General features: G+C 34.4%; 1 protein-coding gene across 1 annotated transcript in view; it reads right to left on the bottom strand.

Moving 5' to 3' along the window:
- ZFPM2 (zinc finger protein, FOG family member 2) overlaps nucleotides 1-21,978 on the bottom strand; it is a 467,855-nt gene that overhangs the window by 350,589 nt on the left and 95,288 nt on the right. Inside the window, exon 2 of the mRNA XM_061171416.1 lies at nucleotides 16,134-16,292. Coding sequence (XP_061027399.1) covers nucleotides 16,134-16,292 — 159 coding nt within the window. The remainder of the gene's footprint in view (nucleotides 1-16,133; nucleotides 16,293-21,978) is intronic.

Here is a 21,978-nt window from a genome sequence, read left to right as displayed (position 1 = left end):
ACTTGATTCTTCATTATTTTTTTTAGGTGTACTATTTTACTTGGAACTTGGTAAAATCAAACTACATACAGATGCTTAATCAATAACCATTGCTCACTGTGCAGTTAGAAAATTAGATTTTGGTTTCATTCTTTTAAACATAACCTATTGCAATATCATTACATTTACTTATTAATTGCTTTCAGAACTATTTAATAACTAAAATATGTCACGTTTTTCAACTTCCAGACCCTTCATCATCTAAGTTTATTTCAGGAAACTAGCTCTCATTTTTATGGTAATGTTTTCACCTAATTCATTTTTAATCTTTTTACTAATGAAAAATGAAATGATTAAAAAATAACTTAATCGAATATGAAATCTCTAAATTACTTTTAAGAAACAGCATTTTCCCCTTACAATAGAGACGTGCTTCTTTCCTATCAATATATTTATTCTCATAGAAAATTCATAAATAGAACTTTATTTTGATATTAACCCAACTCCAGCCTCGTCTTGATTTGAATGGAAATGACTTCATTGACCATCTTCTTTTTTTTTTTTAACTTCTATCCATTTTTGATTCTTATATGTTTGAAATCAGCACTCTAGAGTAGCTTATGAAAAAATGGCATGAATAATTAATAGCTAAGATAATAATGACAAGTTTGTTCAGATATTGCTTCAAAAGCTTTGTTGGTAGGAAGAGGAAAGGAAGAGAGAAAGGATGCTAGGAAGAGAATTACAGAAACACCTATGAATGCATTTGACATGCATTCATTTACTTGCTAAATTCTTTATTCACATACTTTTAAATAGAAATTTCAGTGTATTTTTAGCAAAGCACAAACACATTTAATGGGATAACCACTATATATATCCAGAGACCAATTCATAAAATGATGAAACGGAATAAATGTCAAGTGGTAACAAAATCTATAATATTTCTAAAATTATGCCTATGGAGTTAATGGTTTTCCATTGCAAGATTAAACTCTTTTGTTGCTCTTTTAAAAGATATCATACATATTTTGTGGGCCCTTCCATTTTTCTTAGTCTAGTTTTCAGAATCAATGAAAGCCCTATAGGAGGAAATTGAAGGTGTTATTGAGCACTATAATACACAGCACAAATGACTTGGGGAAATGCACTAGAATATAGTCTTTGGAACACATGAAACAGAATCTTTTAATTCCATATTAGGTATTGTTGGCAAGGTGGTAAAAGCCCTGGCTCTACTTGCAAGGCAAAAATAATTTCAAAAACACAAATAAATATCTTTTCACTGGAAGTTAGACATTCCTGTAGAAATTAAAGATTTGCCACATCCTGAGGCAGTCACTTTTTTCAGCACAAGACAGCAGCAGTGTTTGAAAGCAGTCATGCAAGCAAACAGCCTTTCTCAATCCTGCTCTTTTAATCCATGTAGTTCCTATCAATATTAACCTCTTATAGAAATTCCTGTACAATATAACTATTGAACTTTCTTGACTAGGAGTGTTACTGTAGCTGTTAGTCATCCCTATAATGTATTTTGCAATCAGCTAAATCATCAAAGTATTTTTTAACAATGAACAGTTCAGAAGTGACAGATCTACTTTCTTGTTCACAACTGCTTATCAGAGAATAGATATCACATATGTTTTCCAGGTGCTTCCTATAGTTAGGATACCTTCACAGAAGCCGCTCATGAAAGATAAGGTCATAAAAGAGATGAAAAATGTGTGAGCTTCATACACTTATGGTTTTATCATCAGAGAAGATAGCTTTGGTTAAAGGACTGTAACAGTCAAAAACAGAAAACTGCAGTTCGTATTGAAGGGTGAGGACATTTAAGTTTAAGATTCAGTTTGTGTTTGCTCTGCCTAATAGCCTCACCATATTGTTTGGCTTAAAACAATTGTTTGGTTATAGCTTATCCAAACAAAGGTGCCAGGTTAAATTAACTCTGCATTGCCAAATTACAGACACAGTTTATCTCCAGAGACAAAAAATAAAAAACATGCAATTGTTACCCTTTTTTGCTAATGCCTAAAATAAATCTAAATATTTCGACCATTTGAAAAGAATACGTTCATTATTCTGTGGATTCCCATAATCATGTCTAACTAAAGTTTCCCTTGACTTACTATAAATGTATAAGAAAATGTAGGATCTTGCCGTGTTCTGGATAGTTAATAGTCAGTACACAAACATTTCTTTAAATGCATGTGATTTCCTTGTAACTTATATAACAGCCTTTTCCATACCTCAGAGTATGAATTGAACAGATAAAAAAATAGAATCCACATTTGTTTGATTATAAACTTTCAGACCCCAGATCAGGAAACAATCCTGAAATATTTGATGACACTGGTCCTGGGCTAAGTCTGTCATTTTGAAAAGGAAACTCAATCTCTACAGTCAATGCATAACTACTGTAATTTGTGGCATTTTATTATAGTTAATAAGGGAAAATTACTGAAAATACTAACGTTTATGGTAACTGTATCAGATAAAAGTCACATTGAAAGTATTGACAACTTAGGAAGAACAGTGATTTATAAATTCTTTCTACAGTCCTGAACGTTTATTCCTGATGTCAGTATCAGCCTCTATGTGAAAAGTATTTTTCTCAAAGTTTAAGTTCGTTTGAGATTTGGAACATAAGGGAAATTTCCACATGAGATAAAATAAGGCAAATTCTCAGCAGTGTATCTCTCATTCAAGAATTTTCACTCCTCATTATTTCTCACAACGAGCACTTGAAAGAGTCAAATATATAAGAAAAATGTTTCTAAAATACGTATTTCAAAGTTTGTATTTAAATAATTTTTATTTTCTCTTCCCCAGCTCCCCCTCCCCAAACCAAAACAAACAAACAAGAAAAACTCATTGCAACTAAAAAGAAAATTCACTGCAACTACTATACTCCACTCAGAGGAGGATTCTACAAAATTAAAGCACATCTTGTTCCAAAGAGGAGACAAAGTAATGCCTGATGGTCTGTAAATGATAATACTCTGAACTGTAATTGACCTATTCACAGATCTGTTGTTCTGCCATCAGGAAACCACTAGCTTTCAGTTTTCTGGCCTCAGTCTTCAAGCTTCAAACCCAGCATTCCCTTTAGGAAATCATCACCACCACCATCATCATCATCACCGTCATCATCATCAACAATAACAAAAAGTAAAGCCAAAGCTTACAATCTCTGAAATTGTCTCCCCAACAAGCCAACCTCGTCTACACAGAAAGATCAAACCAATTTGAGAAAGTTATGATCTTTGAATATTGCTTTTCATATAACCTAATTGTTTATTCTTTCCTGTTTAACAATTCATTCCAGAGACCTTCTCCTTTCTCATAATCCATTTAAGAATATGAGTCATAAGCAATCACTCATTACCATAGCGCTCCATCACCACAATATGATTTACTCATTATAAATAGACTTTATTCAAGCCACACATCCAAAAAGCCAAGGCCAATGGAGAATGCATATTGTGGGACAGCAGCTAACAAAGACTTTGGTCCATATCTGAATGCCCTTTTTCCAACACTAGTTCAAATACCCTAATGATGATAAATGACTCTCAGAGCTCACAAATAGGGGATAACATTTATTTCTTCTGATAAACCCTGTTTTTTCTACTGCTTGACCACTGGAATTACATATATCTTACTCTTTCATTTTCTCTCTCTACTATGGTTTATGGGAAGCTCCGGTTTGCCTGTAATGCTTCAGCTCTCAAAGTATTTATCTTCCTCTCTTCTGCTTCCTCTCATCATTGCCTGTCCTTCACCCTGTGACCATTGTCCTTCCTGATCTCTCTGGCTCATACATCTCTCTCCTGGGTCAACTCCTACCACACTCCCACCACAATCCGCGTGCACACTAGTCTCTTGCTAACCACTTGCTGTTCCCTCTGTCTGGAACCCTACCACTTCTTTTTACCTAATTAATTCAGCATTAGATACCAACTCAAGTGTCACACTCTTAAGAACGCTTTGACCTTCCTCACTCTTTCAAACCGCCCTGTACCACTTGTGTGATTATTTTATTAATGTCTGCCTCCTCACTATAAGGTAAATTCCAAAATAGCCAGGACCTTCCCTGCATTTACTCACATGGTAATCACAGCATGTCCCATAATGTCTGATATAGTAGGAGTTCAATAAATATTTATTGGATTGCAAAAACATGCATGTGGCATGGACTGACTGCCACAATGCTTTCAGTCATTCATTACCCCAATAATCAAGCAAAGATGAATAAAAACAATGCCCTTTGCAAAACTGAAAACCCTCCATAGTAACAGAACTTAGAGGTGGGCATGTGGCCACCTAATAATAAAGACCACATTTCCCAGCCTCCCTTTTCTTGAGGTGAACCACTCCTTAAGACTAAGTTCTGGACAATGGATTGTAAATGGGAGAGTCCTGGGGCAGCTTCCAGGAACCTATTCTTATAGCTGAATCTAATCCTAATGAAGTTTTTCATATCTGTGGGGGGAAAAAAGAAGTATTGTAGGTTACGTCAGCCCTGTCCAAACTCAGATCCATACCCAGCTTCCACCACCAGGGATAGTCCCAGAATGTTATCAAGAGACCCATTCAAACTCTTCTTACCACAAGGTCTTCCCATAGCACCTCCTCCCTCAGGGCCAGCAAGAGGTCCTTGGCTGCTGATAACACAAGAAAAACAGAGATAGCACCCACGGCATCACCTAGATTTTCAGATGTGTGGGAGAATGTTTTCCCCTCTCTGCTTTAATTCTTAACACAGTGCTTTCATGAGTATTTATACTCTCTTTAGGCTCAGGGCAACTTATCCTAGAATGATAACAGATTTGAAATTCAGATATCTATTATAAATGCCAAAACATTTTAGGAATCTTATTCAAGGTTTTCCAAAAATTAGGAAGTTGAAACCAAACAACATTCTTGATCATTGCTGTCTCCTATGAGATCATCCATATTTAATGAAGGTACTAACAGAGGTCGATTCAGGCCTTGTGGGGCCTGAAGTTTATTCAGTTTGAGAGGCCTCTTCTTAAAAGAAGAGTGCAAAGTTATAATTACAAAATTAGGTGCAGGGCTTTGGAAGGAGTCTGTGTAAATGAGGAGTTCTGAAGCTACACTACGCTACATCAAACTAACTAAACAATTGATAAATTTAAAAGGTGAATGAGTAGACTTAATATTTTTGGCAATGATAAGTGTGAAGACAAGGTACGCATTTTACATAAACTTTCAAAATTCATTCCATTTACTAATTATTTGATTTTTTTAGTGCCACTTTAAAAGTTCCCCAAGATAAACTGCCAGTATTATGGAGAAAACATCATTCTTTTCTAAATTGGGTTTTCCTTAGGATATTAGCTATTTTCCCTGTTCTTTCTTATTATCAGCGTCACTCTACATTATTGTAGAATTGTTTCTTGTTGAGTTACTGTATTGTGGTATTCCCTTTTAGTAGTCAGTCCCTAGGACAGGATGTAGGAGCACAGGACACAGGCTTAAATGAGGCAGACACATGCTGGTGAATAGTTTCCATACTGTAATGATGCACATTACCATAAGGAAGCTTGAGAATGAATACACTGCTTCTTTAATCAGCCCAAACGTAACATTTCCTCCACTCTCTCTCTCTCTCTCTCTCTATATATATATATATATACACATATATATATACACATATACATATATATACATATACCCTTGCCTCACTTGTACATATGTTTTCCTTCCTTTACTAGATGACTGTATCTTTAAGAAATAAGAACATTCCTTATATATTCCCCTTTCTGCCTCTGTACATGCGTGGTCATTTATAGGCACTCATACATACCGATTCTTATACAACTAGAAACAGGTAACATAGGTTTTCAGTGTTAGTTAACTAGTCTGGACCATAATTTGCACTGAAAAAAGGAAAAGATTATCTAAGACCCAAAATACAGTGTCTTGTGCTAATTCTACAGCAAGAACAGAAGCTACATCAAATTCCATTGTTAAATAGGTAGGGGGGAACAAAGTGTTTTATACATCTGTTGTATAGATTTCCACCTTGATAAATCTCTATCTTTAAAAATAATCCTTAAAAAGACCTTCCCTTCTCACTGTCAGAAAAATATAATCACAGCCTACTGTCTGTGCAATTCCACTTTCCATCTCTGCTATGTGGGTAAGACTTGGTAAAGATACAGCTACTGTCAAGTTTCAGAACAGTTCCTTGTCTAATCTTTTCTACTTCTCCAGATCTTTGATACAGAACCTGTTAGAATGTATTGCTTACTTTTCCAGTTCCTATGTTTATCTCACGTCCACCCTTACCATCTGCTGCACTGCATTTCCTTCAGAAAAGTGAAAAGTTTTCACAGTGCCCCGAGCTTTCGCTGCAAACAATGCTCTCTTCTCCTCTTCCTTCCTTCCTCTCTCCGCTTTTTATTTGGCCTTATTTTGTGTTAAGGTCAAGCTGTTTTAAAGAGTTCACTTTGCAAACATTTCTACAGGGCTGAAATTCCTATCCAAACAGTTTTGATGGATTTGTAAACATCTTGCCATTTGTTACTGGCTTCTGCCCAAGTACACACATTTTGGGTTGTCCCCAGTCTTTTGAATTACCTGAAAACAACTTCACAAGAAAACAAGCAATGAGAAATTGTGGCTTATTTCATGCCACCAAATAAGGGTAACATAATCTCCCAGTTAGTATAATGAAGCTAAAGCGCTTTCAATATAGCCCTCTCATTATATCAAAATGCCAACTCTACTTACTGCACACTGGTTTATACTGACAGAGTCTTTAAAGGAGGACCAAAAGGAGAGAAATCTTTTCAGCACACCCCTAACTTATTTACTTTATCCTTTAAAATGTCTTGTTTTTATGTATGCCCTTATCTTGACTGACACATCATGTGTAATAAGTGTTAAAAATACCTTGAAAAAGTGAGTTTTATACTTCATACAGCCAGGCTTCTTCCAATGTGTCCATCTCCTTCTATAAGGATTACATAACGATGGACATCAGAAAATGAAATAGCTCTCTATCTTCATAAGTACAGTAACCTAGGTTTGAACTTGGTATTAACCTTTAGTAATTTTGTGACTTTGGCCAAGTTACTGAATCTTTGGAAGTCGCAGGTGAAAACAACATCCACCCTGCAGGACAGTAAGTTGATTAGAGATGATACATGTACAGCAAGATGTCTGACTTTCAGGAGCAGTCACCAAATGGAAGTTGTTATTACCATTATTATAATTGTTATAATTGGTATGTAGTCTCAGTGCCAATCTCTGGAATCTCATTGAACTACTAAAAGAAGCTGAAACGGCAATCTGCATTCGTTATCAGTATTTGCTTCATTGGTGTAACACATTCAGTTATTTTTACTTGACCTTTTAAGAACAACAAAAAACTGATTGACTACATTACTATAATTAAATTCATCTTACCGCAGTTTTCCACATTTCCCTTTACACATTCTATGTTTAGCACTACCAGAGGTAAAGATTATCCCATCAGGTAATGGAAGGGCAAATGCTTTAATATTGCCTGTTGCTTCTCAAATGATAATCAAAACATTGTGAGAAATTTTACATACTAACAAGAAACTATGAACTTTATATTAGAAGATTAAAAGCTTTGAAAATCTTATTTGATTTAAACCTAAAAAATGCTAGTGCAGAACCAAGAAAATATTTTTAAATCATTTATGATGTTTAAAAATAAAAAGCAGAAAAGGCATGGCTACTTCCAAGAGATCAGTTTCTCTAAAATAACATTTTATCTCAAATTATTATGGGACCAACAGTAGGATTCAAAGTTGTCAACCACATTAATTCCATATTATTAAAATAAATTAGCTTCTCAGGCTTCCCTAATGCTATTCACACTTGTAATTTTCTTTAAATAGAAAAATAAATTAAGAGTTAGTAGATGTAAATGATTGGCAAACTAGTGTAGATCTGCATGAATTGTTTTATATATTCTTTTAATTTGAGCAATATAAAATTGAAAACTGTATTTTTAATTTAGAATAACTATTTATATAATTACTGCTTGACCAAAACTACTTCCTTCAAGAAACATGGGCTCTTCATTCTACCCAAAATACCACTGAGAAAATGTAGCAATAAAAGGACTTAAAAATATATAGTTTCCCTTTATGGTATTCAGCTAAAATCAATGATTAATTAAATAACTAGATTAAAAGTGAAAAAGTCAATCAGTAATTCATATGTCTCCTAATATACAGATGCTTAGCTTTACATATATAAAATAACAGGAGATTAAATAAATTCTTACTTTTCTCCTGAATGTCAACATTTTAGGTAAAACAACAAACTTACACTAAATTTTATAGGTCAAAAAATGTTCTCTCACTTGCAGAAACCATAACCACAAAAAAGACAACTTCTCTAAATGGTAAAATATGGTTTTATATTAATTTTCAATTTTTATTATAAACAATAATAATGCTGATAAAATAAAGATATAACTAAAACAGGCAAATATCTCTTAACATTTTACATAGTCAGGTAGAAGCAGAATGAAATACACTGTATTACAATATGAAATTGTTTCATAAATTATAATTATGTAATTATATATTTTATCAAGTTTTACTATATCTAAAAAATGCCTTTAGCAGATTGCACAATGGAGATTTGTTAATGGTCAGCTCACAGAGAAAACAATGAATTTAGTTCATCATATGCAAAAAAGCAGTATATATTATCATACATGATTCATATAAATGATATCATCATGACTCATTTCAACATTGCATAAAATCACTCATGTTAATTTTGTTGAAATTTTTATAATGATATATCTGGGATCAAAGATAAGGTAAACAGATAAAGCTTGATCTGACTCTTACAAATAAAATACTAAGTCATGGACAAAATTTGAACACCCTCTGGTTCAAAAGAAAAAAAAAAACAAAAAACGAGAAAATGCTGACTCTCTGTAAGCACAAATTGCCTTCAAATGCTCCTTCATTTTTTCAATAATTGTGGCTTAAGAAAAAAGTCAAACTGATCCAAACATAACTATGTTTTGGGGATTTTAAGATGGCCAGAAGAGTGACACCACAATGTCATAATGTTTTCTTCCTTTTTCCAATCTTATGAGATAAAAATAAAAGTAGGACACCATTATAGCCTCTATTTCTATGTTCTAAAAAGAATTACTTCCATTTTGCATTGTTGGATGAGTTATGCAAGAAAAATTTAATGATTTTTAAATAAATTTTTAAAAAAGACATACTGATCCAGGAAAACAGAGGGTTTGCCAAGGCACAATAATGTCATGTGGAGGGAGGGGGAGGTGGCAGAGAAGGGAATGGAGGTCTGTGCCAAGCAAAGCTGGGGGCTGTTCAATCAGCTCTATCAGGGCTCCATCAGTGTCTCCACTGCAGCCAAATCCAGAGAAAACAAGGAGTCAAAGGTTCAGGTCAATAAGCTTAAACAGCTCCTCCAGCAAGGTAAAAAACAAAGTCATATTGGCTTTTCTTTTTCATTCCTTCTCTTTGAACGCCCTGGTCCAAACACACCCTGGAAATGTCAATGTTAAATGCAAGAATTTAAAAAGCTCAGCTTCTTAATCCCGTTTAGAAAAAGGAACAAAGTCGCTGGTACAGGTCTCCTTCCTTATTGAACTCAAAGTGAGAACGGGAGAGCTGCCTTTTGCAGATTCTGATTCCAGTTGCCCAAGCATCAGAGGAAGCAAAAACGTGTCATTAAAGGCATAAATGAGGAGGAAAGAAACCAAAGTGACTGAAAAGCATTTATGAAATATTTGTAAGTATACTTTCTGAACTAAAAAAATAATAATAAAATGAAAAGAAGAAAATAGGAAACAAAATACCATGAATGTTTGACACTGGATCAAGTGAAAAATAAGCAGTTACTACTCCCACAACCAAATCTTCATGAAGCTGTGGGGTTTTTTTCTTCTTCTTCTAGTATTAAGAATCTAGATAATATTTTTGTTGCTTTACTTAACATGGAATGGTGACAAATGCCAGTGATCCAGGCTTTAATTTATTACAGTCCAATGAGAAATATGGCTTTTCCTCAGTTATTTCTTAATTTTTAATCAAAGCTACAGAATGACACAAATGATAGAAAGAAAGGAAGGAAGTGGGGGAGAGGAACATTCCAATGAGTCTGGCAACTTATTGGCAGGAATAGTTAAGCACAATGATGAAATGATTCTGATTCTCATGCCTCCTGTTCTATCTTTCTCATTCAAGGATGTGAAAATTTATAGAGAACATATACCCAGCTCTGGTGTTGTGGAAGGGAGCAAAGTGACTCATATCAGCCTCAAACACCCCCAAACTGTTCTTCCGTAAACTACATTAATGAGCTACAGATGAAGTCTCATCAAGCCTTTGGCTAAAGGGATGATTCTGATTGGAGTTATCTGTATCTCCTGACAGCTTCCCCAATTCACTTCCTTCCATTTCCTGCTTTAACTTTTACTTTCTGCAGACCTTTCTTCTCTAGGTATATACAAACTGTGTCATGACCATGCCTTTTCTCCCAGTTATACCTCAACTCTCCTCTGTGGCTCACCCAGGCCTTCCACAGTGGTAAGAATCCAACAGATTCGTAGAGCTAGAAGTTCCACAGGTATGGCCGCACCTCTCTTACTCCCCCCAGCTCTCTGCTGTCCTCTTCTGGCTTCCTGCAACATTTGCCTTATAGGTACAGCCAACTTGACTCTGGAGTACTGGAAGCTCACTCCCTTCCCTCAGGTCTCCACTCAAAGTTCACCTACCCTATCATCACTCCTTATAAACTACTGATAGCATGCAGTGCACACGCACACAATGGCGTTCTATCACCCTGACTGTGTTGTTTTTCTTCATAATGTTCAACATCACCCATCATATTATACAACGCGAGTTTGATTGTTTATTATCTCTCTCTCATCTCAAGAGTAGCGGTGGACTTTTGTCTACTGCTGTATCCCCAGCACCAGGAAGAGGGTCTGACACATAGCAGATGCCTAATATATGAGTTGGGTTGTATTGAATTCAGTCTATTGAACAGAACTGGAAGCTTCTGCCAACCTAATTAAATATCTGTTTATGTTTGCTTTTGGTTTGGTATTAATTACTTCTGGGCCTAGAGCTAAATCCAAGTCTGAGTAACTCAGGCTCTTTTCTAATTTCTTTAAGATGCTTTGCATTTTTCTACTTTAAAGCTGTTTTAAAAGAGAGATATGATTTTTACTTTCTGCATATTACCAGGGTCAAATCTTTTTGAATGTGGTGAGAACGCCCATTGTTACACTATATGTTTCCTTATTTTGTGGCTTTCCATTATGCCCCTCTTTTTCAACCCTAATCTTTCCAGATTGAAGAGCTCTAACATTAATTCATCTCTCTAGGTAAAGCACTGCACCCAGTGATTTCTCTGACAATTCTCCATATCTAGATAGTAGGACTAGAAGTAAGGTTTGTTTTTCTTCCAAAATCAACTTTGATGACATCATTTCCCTTTCAGACTTTGTTTAGAGATGATGTCATCAGAGACCAGTTTGTAAGGATCCTTGGTAACTTTTCCAGAAAATCATTATTGATAACTCAAAGTTCACTGACATGTAGTTTCTTTTGAGGTTTTTGTTTGTTTGTTTGTTTGCTTGTTGATAGCATTACATTCTAATAGCCTAGTGATACTGGCCTGACAATTTTCTTCCTGTTCACATATCCTGTGACATCCTCCTGGAATGTATCCCAAGACATGTTAATTTACTTTAGTTATTAACCAACTTGAATATTGCAGTGAGGAAACAGTCTTCCAAATAATTAATAATAGTAAACCCGTTTTAGAGCTGCTCCAATATCAGCCCCACTATAAAACTTACTGTCTTTGAGTTTATCCAAGAATTGCTAATGTATAAGAGTTCCCACCTGCCAGTAGTGACATAACTAAAAGCTCCCCAGGTTGCTTTCCAGACCACCTATATTTCAATTTACATTAGTTTGCTTAGCTCTAAACCAATATTGATGTACTTCCATGTTTACTCTATAAACCAGAATAAAGGCAGACAAAAGTCACTGAAGCAAATAATCCAGTACCACAGGAAATGTGTAGCACTCATGGACCCAGCCTTGATGTCTTCGTCATCTGCAAATTCAAGGAAATAATTCTTGCTTGTTTCCTTCCTCTCTGAGATACGGTAAGGCAAGATGCCAAATGATCTAAACTCACTGCACCAAAGGGGATGATGCAAATTGAAAGTATTGCTTTACACTTTGCTAAAATTCTTAAAATCTAAAAGTATCAAAGCAACTTTGAAATATCATCTTTTTATAAATATAATTCATTTTATTCATTTCAAAGATGAAAAATAAAAAACATAAAATATGCAACTAACCCAAAGTAAAAAGTGAAACAGGAATCTGCAACAGAATTGTCAGATTCATATTTTAGGCCTGAGACTATAACAAGGTTTTATTAAAGTGATCTTTTCCATTTTTAATTGTGATTATTTATGCTTTAGATTTGTATGATTAAGAATTCTACACATTTAAAGATGATAAAATTCTGACCAACATTTTTTGACATTTCCGTGGAATATTACATTATGAGAGTGATTTGGGTCACATTTAATCACACTTTATAATATAACTAGCAACTTTACTAATATTAATAGACACTTTGAGACATGTAAAAAAAAAAAGCCTTCCCATTTGACAAGAGAATAGATAATATCCATGTGGAACTGAGAAAAATACCACAATAATAAGAGTCATTCTAAACACTGAAAACATCCTGTATAATGTAGAAGGCTCAATTTCAAAAGGAAGAAGTAACTTTTACCTATGATAAGCTATTTCTCTACAGAGTAGAGATTCTTCTTTTCTTCTTTTCTAAAAAGGAAAGTTACAATAGCATAGATTGCTTTTATACAAAATACAGTTGCTAAAGTATAAATGAAGATATATTGTAACTGTATGTGTATCTCAGTACTCTTCTCTGACAATGTGTCAAAATATCTTGTTTGGAAAACAAGATACTCTAACCATGTTTTTGCGATCTGAGTTTTTAAATTCCTATCCTTTGTTTGACAAGAAAAAAGCATTTGATGTTCAAAAATGTTACCCCTGGAACCCAGTAAAACAACTGTGTCATTGCTAGATTTTGATCATGGCTAGATCTTTAGACAAAGAAACTTCCCAAGTAATCCAATTCATTTTCTTACATATACTTACAATTTTTAAGTTGTCATAAATGATTCAGAATATGTGCAAAAAGTATGTTTCATCAGTAATCCCAACTTAAAAATATTTTTCTTCAGAAGAACAATTTTTACGTGCTTTTTCAATCATGACACTGGCATCATTAACCATTTAAATACTTATACGCTTTTAATGCCTAATCTATCTTTTTCCCTGCAACTGGCAAGAAAACATAATTATGTGTCACTGAGACTAATATGTAAATTTCTGCAGAAAGATTAGATTCTAATTTTCCAGAGAGGAAATTTTCTCTTCCTATTATAGTTAATCAACTTAAATGAAAAATGAGGAATCCCTGTATGACCTCAAGGGGATGCAATTCATATCAAAGAGTTGTCTCTCTTTCACACCAGTTCCTACTACTTCAGTGGGAATTCCCTGGTCTCACATTCTATGAGAGTAAAATAATGAAATTCTTTTCCTATTAAATAAGGCAACAGTGGTTTGAAATACTAATAGTAGTATTTATCCTAAAAAATATTATGTGAAAATTAGAATTCTTATTTCCACCTATCATTACTTTCTAGTTTCAAACTAAACATTAGAGAATTATTTGTACAACATATAATATATTAACTAATTATATATTATTTAATATATTATCTATATCATATATTAAATATTATTTATATATATTTTTTGACTTTCCAATTATTTATCAAAGTTAAAAATATCCACTAAACAATGTTCTTAATAACTGTAGTTCAGTTCTTTTTTGTTGTTGTTCCTCAAGGCCTGTCATTATTTTTCATGAGTTAAGACTCTGTTTAATATAGATGGAGTTTATTATTCTGGGACCATAATTATGTAATCCTGTAATAAGCATCTGCCATAAGTCTATTTTCTTCCAAGAAACTACTAACTTAAAACTTGGAGTTCTATTTTCTTAAATACAGGCCATCACCAATGATGATCCCAAAATGTAAAATACACCTAATAATAACTATTATTACTGCCTCCCTGGATTAATAAGTTGACAAAAATGTCTGAACCCATACACTCACTCTTTTAAGGACAAGGGCAAGAAGAATAAATGATACTTTCTAGCTACTGGTTCCTTCCTTTGTTGTAATCCCACAACATAAGGTAGGTACTATACAATGCACTAAAGGATATATTTCCTGGTAAAGATGGAAAATGGGATGTCTTCAAACAGATTTAAAAACTCTTCCTCTCCAGCCAGCTCTAATATGTATTGCTGTGGGTGTGTAGCATCAAGAAATGGTTCTAACATCCAAAACAACAAGAGAAAATATTAACTTGGCCTGAACTCTGAGTGACTACTAACTAAGAAGGCCTATTTGGTCCATACCATTCTTGTTTTCAACCAAAAGTCTCTGATGTGGGGGACAAGGACCATGTTACAAAGCCATCTTGAGGTCTTCAGGAGTTAATGGTCAAAGCTTTTCTGAACTTCAATGTATCCAACTGTTGGTGCTGTCATTCCATTCCCACAGTCTTAGGGCAGGGAGTTCTACTGACCACACGGATGGGAACTGGCTGGCTTCTTTTGTTTCTAACACACCAGAATCAAGAGAAAGTTATACTGAGGTTTTAATAATCTGTATCAAATGTATATTTGGCGACTGAGGCATGCATATTAGCAGTTTTGGGGGAAGCTATATCAGCATTCTTGATTTCAGACTGCCGATTCACATCATCACATTCACACAAATGGGTAAAAAAATCACTCCACATAACTCCTTTGTCTGCCTGAAAAATAAAAACGGGGGCTTCCCTGGTGGTGCAGTGGTTGAGAATCTGCCTGCCAATGCAGGGGACACGGGTTCGAGCCCTGGTCTGGGAAGATCCCACATGCTGCAGAGCAACTCGGCCCGTGAGCCACAACTACTGAGCCTGCGCGTCTAGAGCCTGTGCTCCGCAACAAGAGAGGCCGCGATAGTGAGAGGCCCGCGCACCGTGATGAAGAGTGGCCCCCACTTGCCACAACTAGAGAAAGCCCTCGCAAAAAAAAAAAAAAAAAAAAAAAAAAAAAGATAAAAACGGTGCATTCAGAAACACAAACAGACATACAGACATACAGTCATGCCCTCGGGGAAACAGCCACGGTAAAATCAATAAAAGTAGCTATTCTAAACCAAGGAAGCGATCCAAACACTTGTGAAATTATACGTTGGTGTGGGAGGTACAGAAGACCCATCTCACTTGCAGAGGCAAAACAATCAAATAAAGAAATTAAAAAGAATCATAAGAAACCTTAAACTCACTTTTGAAAAAAGCAAGTTAAAAATGAGTATATATGCCCAATGAGGACATAGTTACTGGCAAGGCCACTTGGCTCCAAGTCAAGGTTGGAAATAGGCAGAGATATAGTGTCTCAGGTTCTTCTTCTGCTATAATGTTAGTATATAAAAAGAATATCTAGAAGAGAGAAAGAGTGTGTATTTTCTTATTTGACAATATCTAAAAAAGCACCATTCTCAATGTTGAAAGTCAATGTCAAACAGTTAAGGCACTCAGTTTTCAAAAGGAATGAGCTAGAAACTTGGGTGGGGACTCTGGCCCATTCCCTTCTTACCCTCAATGGCTAATTCAGTGCCTTGCAAAAAACTGACATTCAGTAAATATTTGTTGAAAGAATAAACAATAAACATTAAATGAATTATAGTTATTTGGCCAACCAACATGAAAATGTTCACAGTTAATTGGCCAATCAATAGGCAACTATGTGTTTAAATATACAATATGATTTATGGATTATAAAATTTCTTTTATCCTTCAAAATAATATTGTATGTTTAAAAAAAATCTTGTATGTATTTGCAGACTGTTGAATTATGTATAGCACACTCAACACTCTTCCTCCACTCTACCAGTGCATTTTTCAACTATACAAAATCATCTGAGTAAACAGACTCACATATCGCGTCCAGCCATTAATGATTACCTTTGTTACAAAAGTATTCCACTTCTTCACAGCTCAGATTTTCAGGCCCAAATTCTGTGGAAAAGCTTTCCTCCAGTGGAAAGTCCCCTTTTGAGGTGATGTCTGTTTCCTCTGATGGACATTCTTCCTCTTCCTCTTCAATGGCATCTTCTAGCGGCCCTTGAAAAAGAACAGGGACACTGTACCAAAAAACATCCAAAGAAGAGAGTGAAATAAAATCCTTAAATAGGGTCTTTTTGATTAAGGTGGTGAGGAAAATGTATTCTATGGATTGGCCATGTAGTACCAAGGGTACTCACACAAGATAATGTCACATCCATATCAACAAGTAATGTTGACCTATGATAAGTGGAAGGAAACCAGGTCCTGAAGTTACTACACAGAAAGCAACCTCCATCTCCCATCCTTCCCCACCCCCAACTCGAAGCCCAAAGCTTGTTCTTTTATTCTCTCCTAAAGAGCAAAACTGTGCACTTTATGTTCATTTGTTAGAATTAACTGCCTGGTAAAGAGTACAAGTCTCTTTTACACCGTTGTACAATTTTACCTGAGATTTTAATAAAGATTTAGAGTAATTGAATGCATTTTAATTGAACTGAGATTTTAATAAAGTCTATACTTTAAAAAATCCATCTTAAGAGTGGATTCCAAGAAAAGATTTCATTATATGTGTTTGAGGCTTGAAGAAAAATTACATATTTCTCTCCCTGATGAAAGCATAACCCTGTTCATGATTAATTGAATTTTTTCTGAAATGAAAAGTAGTTTTCTAATGAAAAAATATAATTTGTATTTATGTGATACTTTTTCTGTAATAAAAATACAACTTCCTTAGAGTGAATGAGAGTGAGGTGCATTACATTAGTGGACCTCTTTCATTGAAAGGAAAGGGAGGGCTATAGTTGTTGAGATGGATCTGAAGTGGACAACGTGGGAACACCACACTGCCGATTGTGAATTTCCGACTGCCCAGAAGAATCAAAGTATCCGACTCATTTTACTAAGCAGAAGCCCACATTTGCTCCTAAAGAAGCACTGTAGCATTTCTTCCAAAGAACACAATTATGGTAATTTGTACTAGTTGTCACTCATGTCAGCAGTCTCATCAGACAGGCTAAATACTTAAAAGGCTTAGGCAGTCTCTTTCTCTTACTTCTTGGAAATGTGCTAGGAAATTTTCAGGACCAAAGCAGAAATTTTATAAATAATTTAAAATAGTGAATTTATTACAATCTTCACATATGTGTGAGCAAACAGGAATAGGTACATACAGCACAGTGATATATGGGCTGTTTTCCCAAAAGCAAGTTCCCAAAGGGCTGAATTCACATGACACATTTTCATGGAGAGAATTAGTTGCTTTGGATAGAAATTAAGGGACATCCAAGAAAAAATTCTTACAGAGTTTCTTTGTGCTTTTTAAAATTTATTTTTTCTTCTTTTCTCCAAAATAACAAATGTTAAGGAAGAAAGAATGCCCTAATTCCAAACACTCTGGTAATGGGTTGGGCTTTTTTTCCACTCCAGGTGGAGCGTTAAAAAACCACAGATTCTGTTTTAACACAAACCACATTCAAAACCATGGATCTCATATTAGGTTTTCTCTCTCATTCATTATTTCAAGTAATTTATAATCTTTCACCTTTTAAAACAATTATGTCAAGTAGCAAGACATGCAAGGAACATATAAAATAGTAATAAGGTAAAAGATTACAATCACTAAAACAGTTATCTGAATAATTCTAATTATTAATTGCGAGTCTAACGAGGAATAAAATAGAATATCTTCCATGTTTTTATTTTGTTCAAGCAACAATTTTAATAAAAAGTTTCGTCAAAAGAAGACACCTAGACTGTCTCATTTGTGTCTCATGTAGGACTTTCAAAGCTCTTTCTTAAATAATCTTTAAAATAACCCAGTGAGGTAGGTAACTGCACAATTATTTAAAATATTCTGACTTAACGAGTTGGCTCCAACGGTATAATATTAAATTAAAACTTCATTAGAAATTAAATGGAAAATCTCATGTGAAAATTTGAAAGAAAATAAACCCACAAAGCATTGATATAGACTTAATAAAAGTCTAACCAAGCCATTCACATATACACACATGTCAAAAAAGGCTTGTATATCACATATAACTTTTTATCAAAGATTATAAGATCTTAATTGACAGTATAGTATTCTATATTCCAGGGGCTGTTTTATTTTATGTTGGCTATCGATTTGAAATTCAAAGCATGTAATTGAAAAGAAGCACTTATTTTCAAAAACAAACTACAAAATCCCAAATAAAAGGTAAAAAAATTATTGAGCTCATTGTTCAAAATACATGAGATCTCATTGTCAATATTTAGAACAGGCTAGAGAAAGGTGATTTAATAATTGCTCCCAAAGCACGTGTCAGACTGATATAATTTACTGTACTTTAAAATGTCTAACCATTTCTTTAGCCATGCTATCAAATCAGGCTCTGGCAAAAAAGATTTCTCTTAAAATGTATAGTATTTATGGTTTAAGATTAGATCTCACCCTACTCTCTATATTGCATGTTTCTTTAACTGGAAACCTTACAGATAATCGGTGGCTATAAACTAACATTTTAAAAGGTAAGAGACACTTGAAGCACAAGTACAATTAATAGCACCAATGAAGGAGGGAATGAAGGAACCTCCTGTGTATGGATTAGTGGGCACAGAAGTCCACTTCAGAAAAATCACCACACGTAATTTGACACAAATAATAATATCTACTCAGAAAAGGCTTACGACTGAGCTCTATGTGCCCTCATGGAGAAAATTACTTTTGATTGAGGCCACTTGGCAGGCAAGTGTAAGGAAATCTGAATTTCAGCTCTTCAATTGCCTTTGATTTATAGATATTCAAACCCACTCGCGAGAATGAACAGTCAATGTTTATATATATAAATATTTACCTGATTTTAACAATGCTAATAATTAGTTGTACAACCTAAAGCTATGAATACAATGATGCTGTATGTCGGGCCCATAACGCTGTTAATCATCTCTCAGAATGTAGAGGCATCTTTTATACTGGATGAATAATACAGATTACTGGAAGATTCTGGTGGGTGCAAAGTAATACTTCTGTTTTCAGAAAGGGAGACAACTGGGTACTCAGGAACCATTTGAATTGACCACAGCTACTTCTGCCCCCCAAAGATAAAGCTGAAGCTAAGAAGTGTCATGCAGATTCACAACACCTGACAATACTGATCACCCTCCCAATGTACAATAAAGCCTTAGTTATCCAGTACCAAAAGCGATATTGCAAAAGCTGGGCCTACGTGTGGGAGAATTTTTCATCTGGTGGTTGTTTCAGTGATCTGGAGTTGGTAAAGGACAAAAGGAAAGTTCAAGATTATGTAGTCCTACCCTATACAAAGGTAGCATAATCACTGAATGAAATGAAAGTTGGATTTGTATGGTTAAGAAGCACTTCCCAGATAAATTAATTTATCTTTGAGGAGTATCTACTCCCCAGATAAACAAATTTATGAGAAAATTATTGCTATGATTCCAGATGGTTAAAGAAATCCCTGAAACCCATCCAAAACCACTGGAGGAAGAGCTAGATGACAAAACAAAACAAAACAAACAAACACAAAATATATCTCCTATATTTTTTTCTAGCAAAAAAATATAGGAGATATATAAGGATTAAAAGAAAAGGGAATTAAAATAAGCAATACAAGGAGGATATGCAAAAAATGATAAAGACCAACATCATAAATATTAAATCAAATATACATGTCTTTCAACGTATATTGTCTTGATAAAAACTTCCTACCTTGGTAGCCTACTATAAACTAGACTAATCCTCACTTAAATGTCAGACTGTCTTTGTTCATATAAATTCAAAGCACTTCAGAATGAGGCACCCAAGAAAGAAATTAAATCCTACAGAAATTAATATACATCGTCAAGTATGAAGAAGGGAAAGAAATGCCAAATTCTATGGTTCTGATGCAATATCCCCAAAAAGGGTTTCTTTCTCTTAAGCACTCACTGGCATTAATTTATTATAAATTATTTTAGTTAGGTTTTGCATGCTTTTTGATTAAAACAAGACAAACACTTTGCCACAATGGAACTATAGAGAGCATTCAGTCTCCTCTCCACGCATTAATATTCTGAGCATTCTAGAGGCTGCACAAGACTAGCCACCTAGCAAAATGAGACTGTTTCAGAATACTGGGCAGCCTTGATTGCAACTGACAGGTGGGAAGAAAGTCGAATTAAAATATTATCATTCCCAATAATTGCAATAATCCATCACAGTGTGCTCAGAAATTCTGCTAGGTGAGTTTCCTCCAAAAATACACAAATATTCCCACACCTTTTTATTCTGGTGCTTCTTAAGGTATGCCATTTCAGATCATTTTTTATATCTGATAGTATTATATTAAAACTTACATCAAAAAATTTTATTAATTTTACTCATGTACAGAACAAAGAATACGTGTGATGAAATAAATTTCTCAAAATATTAATGAATTAATGAAAATGAAAATGATGTATTGTCTCCAAGTTGCCAGCTCCTGTTTTGTGCTCCTTAACAGTTGTTTGCAAAAGATCCACTCAGATAAAGGAATAAGAAGGTATGTAAAACCTGCTAATATATATAAGACAATAGAGATCTCCAAATATGACAATTTAAGCAATAATATATACCATGCTTTAATTATTACATAATAATTGGGCCACATTTATCATGTAATGCTACCTTTCAAAAAGTAAATATGAAAATATAAACTAGGAATAGATAAATTCTGGTTTACGTTTCATATGTAATACACAAATATGTCAAAACTCTATACAGGTATGCTGTATGTTAGTTGATAGGTAAGAGAGAGTTGATATAGAATTTTCCGTTCTAAACTTATGTTACATTCTCTACATGTGATAGAAATGCAGCAGTAGACTAATATTTAAATTGGATGTCTTGTTACCAAATCTTCCGTATTCTAGCCTCATATATCTTTGTTAATTTCAGGATGGTATTCATAAAACACAAAACATAAAACCTTTCTAACAGGAAAGATTATTAGTTTCATATGTTCTGTACAAATATGGCCTGTTTGTTCAATTAGAAATGGAAAATAAAAATGCAACTCTAAATTAAAAAGCAGAAAACACAAAAATGCATCCTTCCCCATCTCATTATGGAGTAGGAACATCTCTATCTTTAGAGTTCTAACATCTTTTTACTAACTTTATCTGGGGCATATTTTGCAGCTCCCAGTAGTTCCTCTCTTAGAGTTTTCAGCTGCTACGCTCAGATTCCTTATAAATCATAATTATCCTGTAGGCACACCTCAAAATGCTACTCACTTGGTTCCTATTACATTTGTCTCATGCATATCCCACAGAGCCATTTAATGACAAGGGGCAGGGAGGAGGGATGCTCTTTGGACAGTGCAAATCCATACTCACTCATGTAATTGAGCTTAACAGCAAGAATAAAACCTTATTTCTGTAGTATAAAAAAGTAGTATTTTAAATGAGCAAGTTCTTCCTGCAGTCACTCACTTTTAACAATAGTTGCATCAGGGGATCTAGTAGGAAGGAAACATTTTTATTAATTTTTCTCTTATCTGCCAGAAGAATGTTGATTTTTTTTTCATTTGCGTTTGTTGCCTGCAGGTAGCAGACCAGAGAATCACATGGTAGAAATTCTTCTTTTTGATTAATTTCTTTCCATGTGTTAGGTTATTTCTTATATATAATTGATTTGGGGCTTTGCTCATAGCTGTGCATCTTTTTTATATCTGTACCAACTGCTGTCCTTCAATCTATAAAGTTGAAGGAAATTACCTGAATT

The sequence above is a fragment of the Eubalaena glacialis genome, chromosome 17 (genome assembly GCF_028564815.1).
Source record: "Eubalaena glacialis isolate mEubGla1 chromosome 17, mEubGla1.1.hap2.+ XY, whole genome shotgun sequence".
NCBI lineage: Eukaryota > Metazoa > Chordata > Mammalia > Artiodactyla > Balaenidae > Eubalaena > Eubalaena glacialis.
This window is presented reverse-complemented; position numbering and strand designations above follow the sequence as displayed.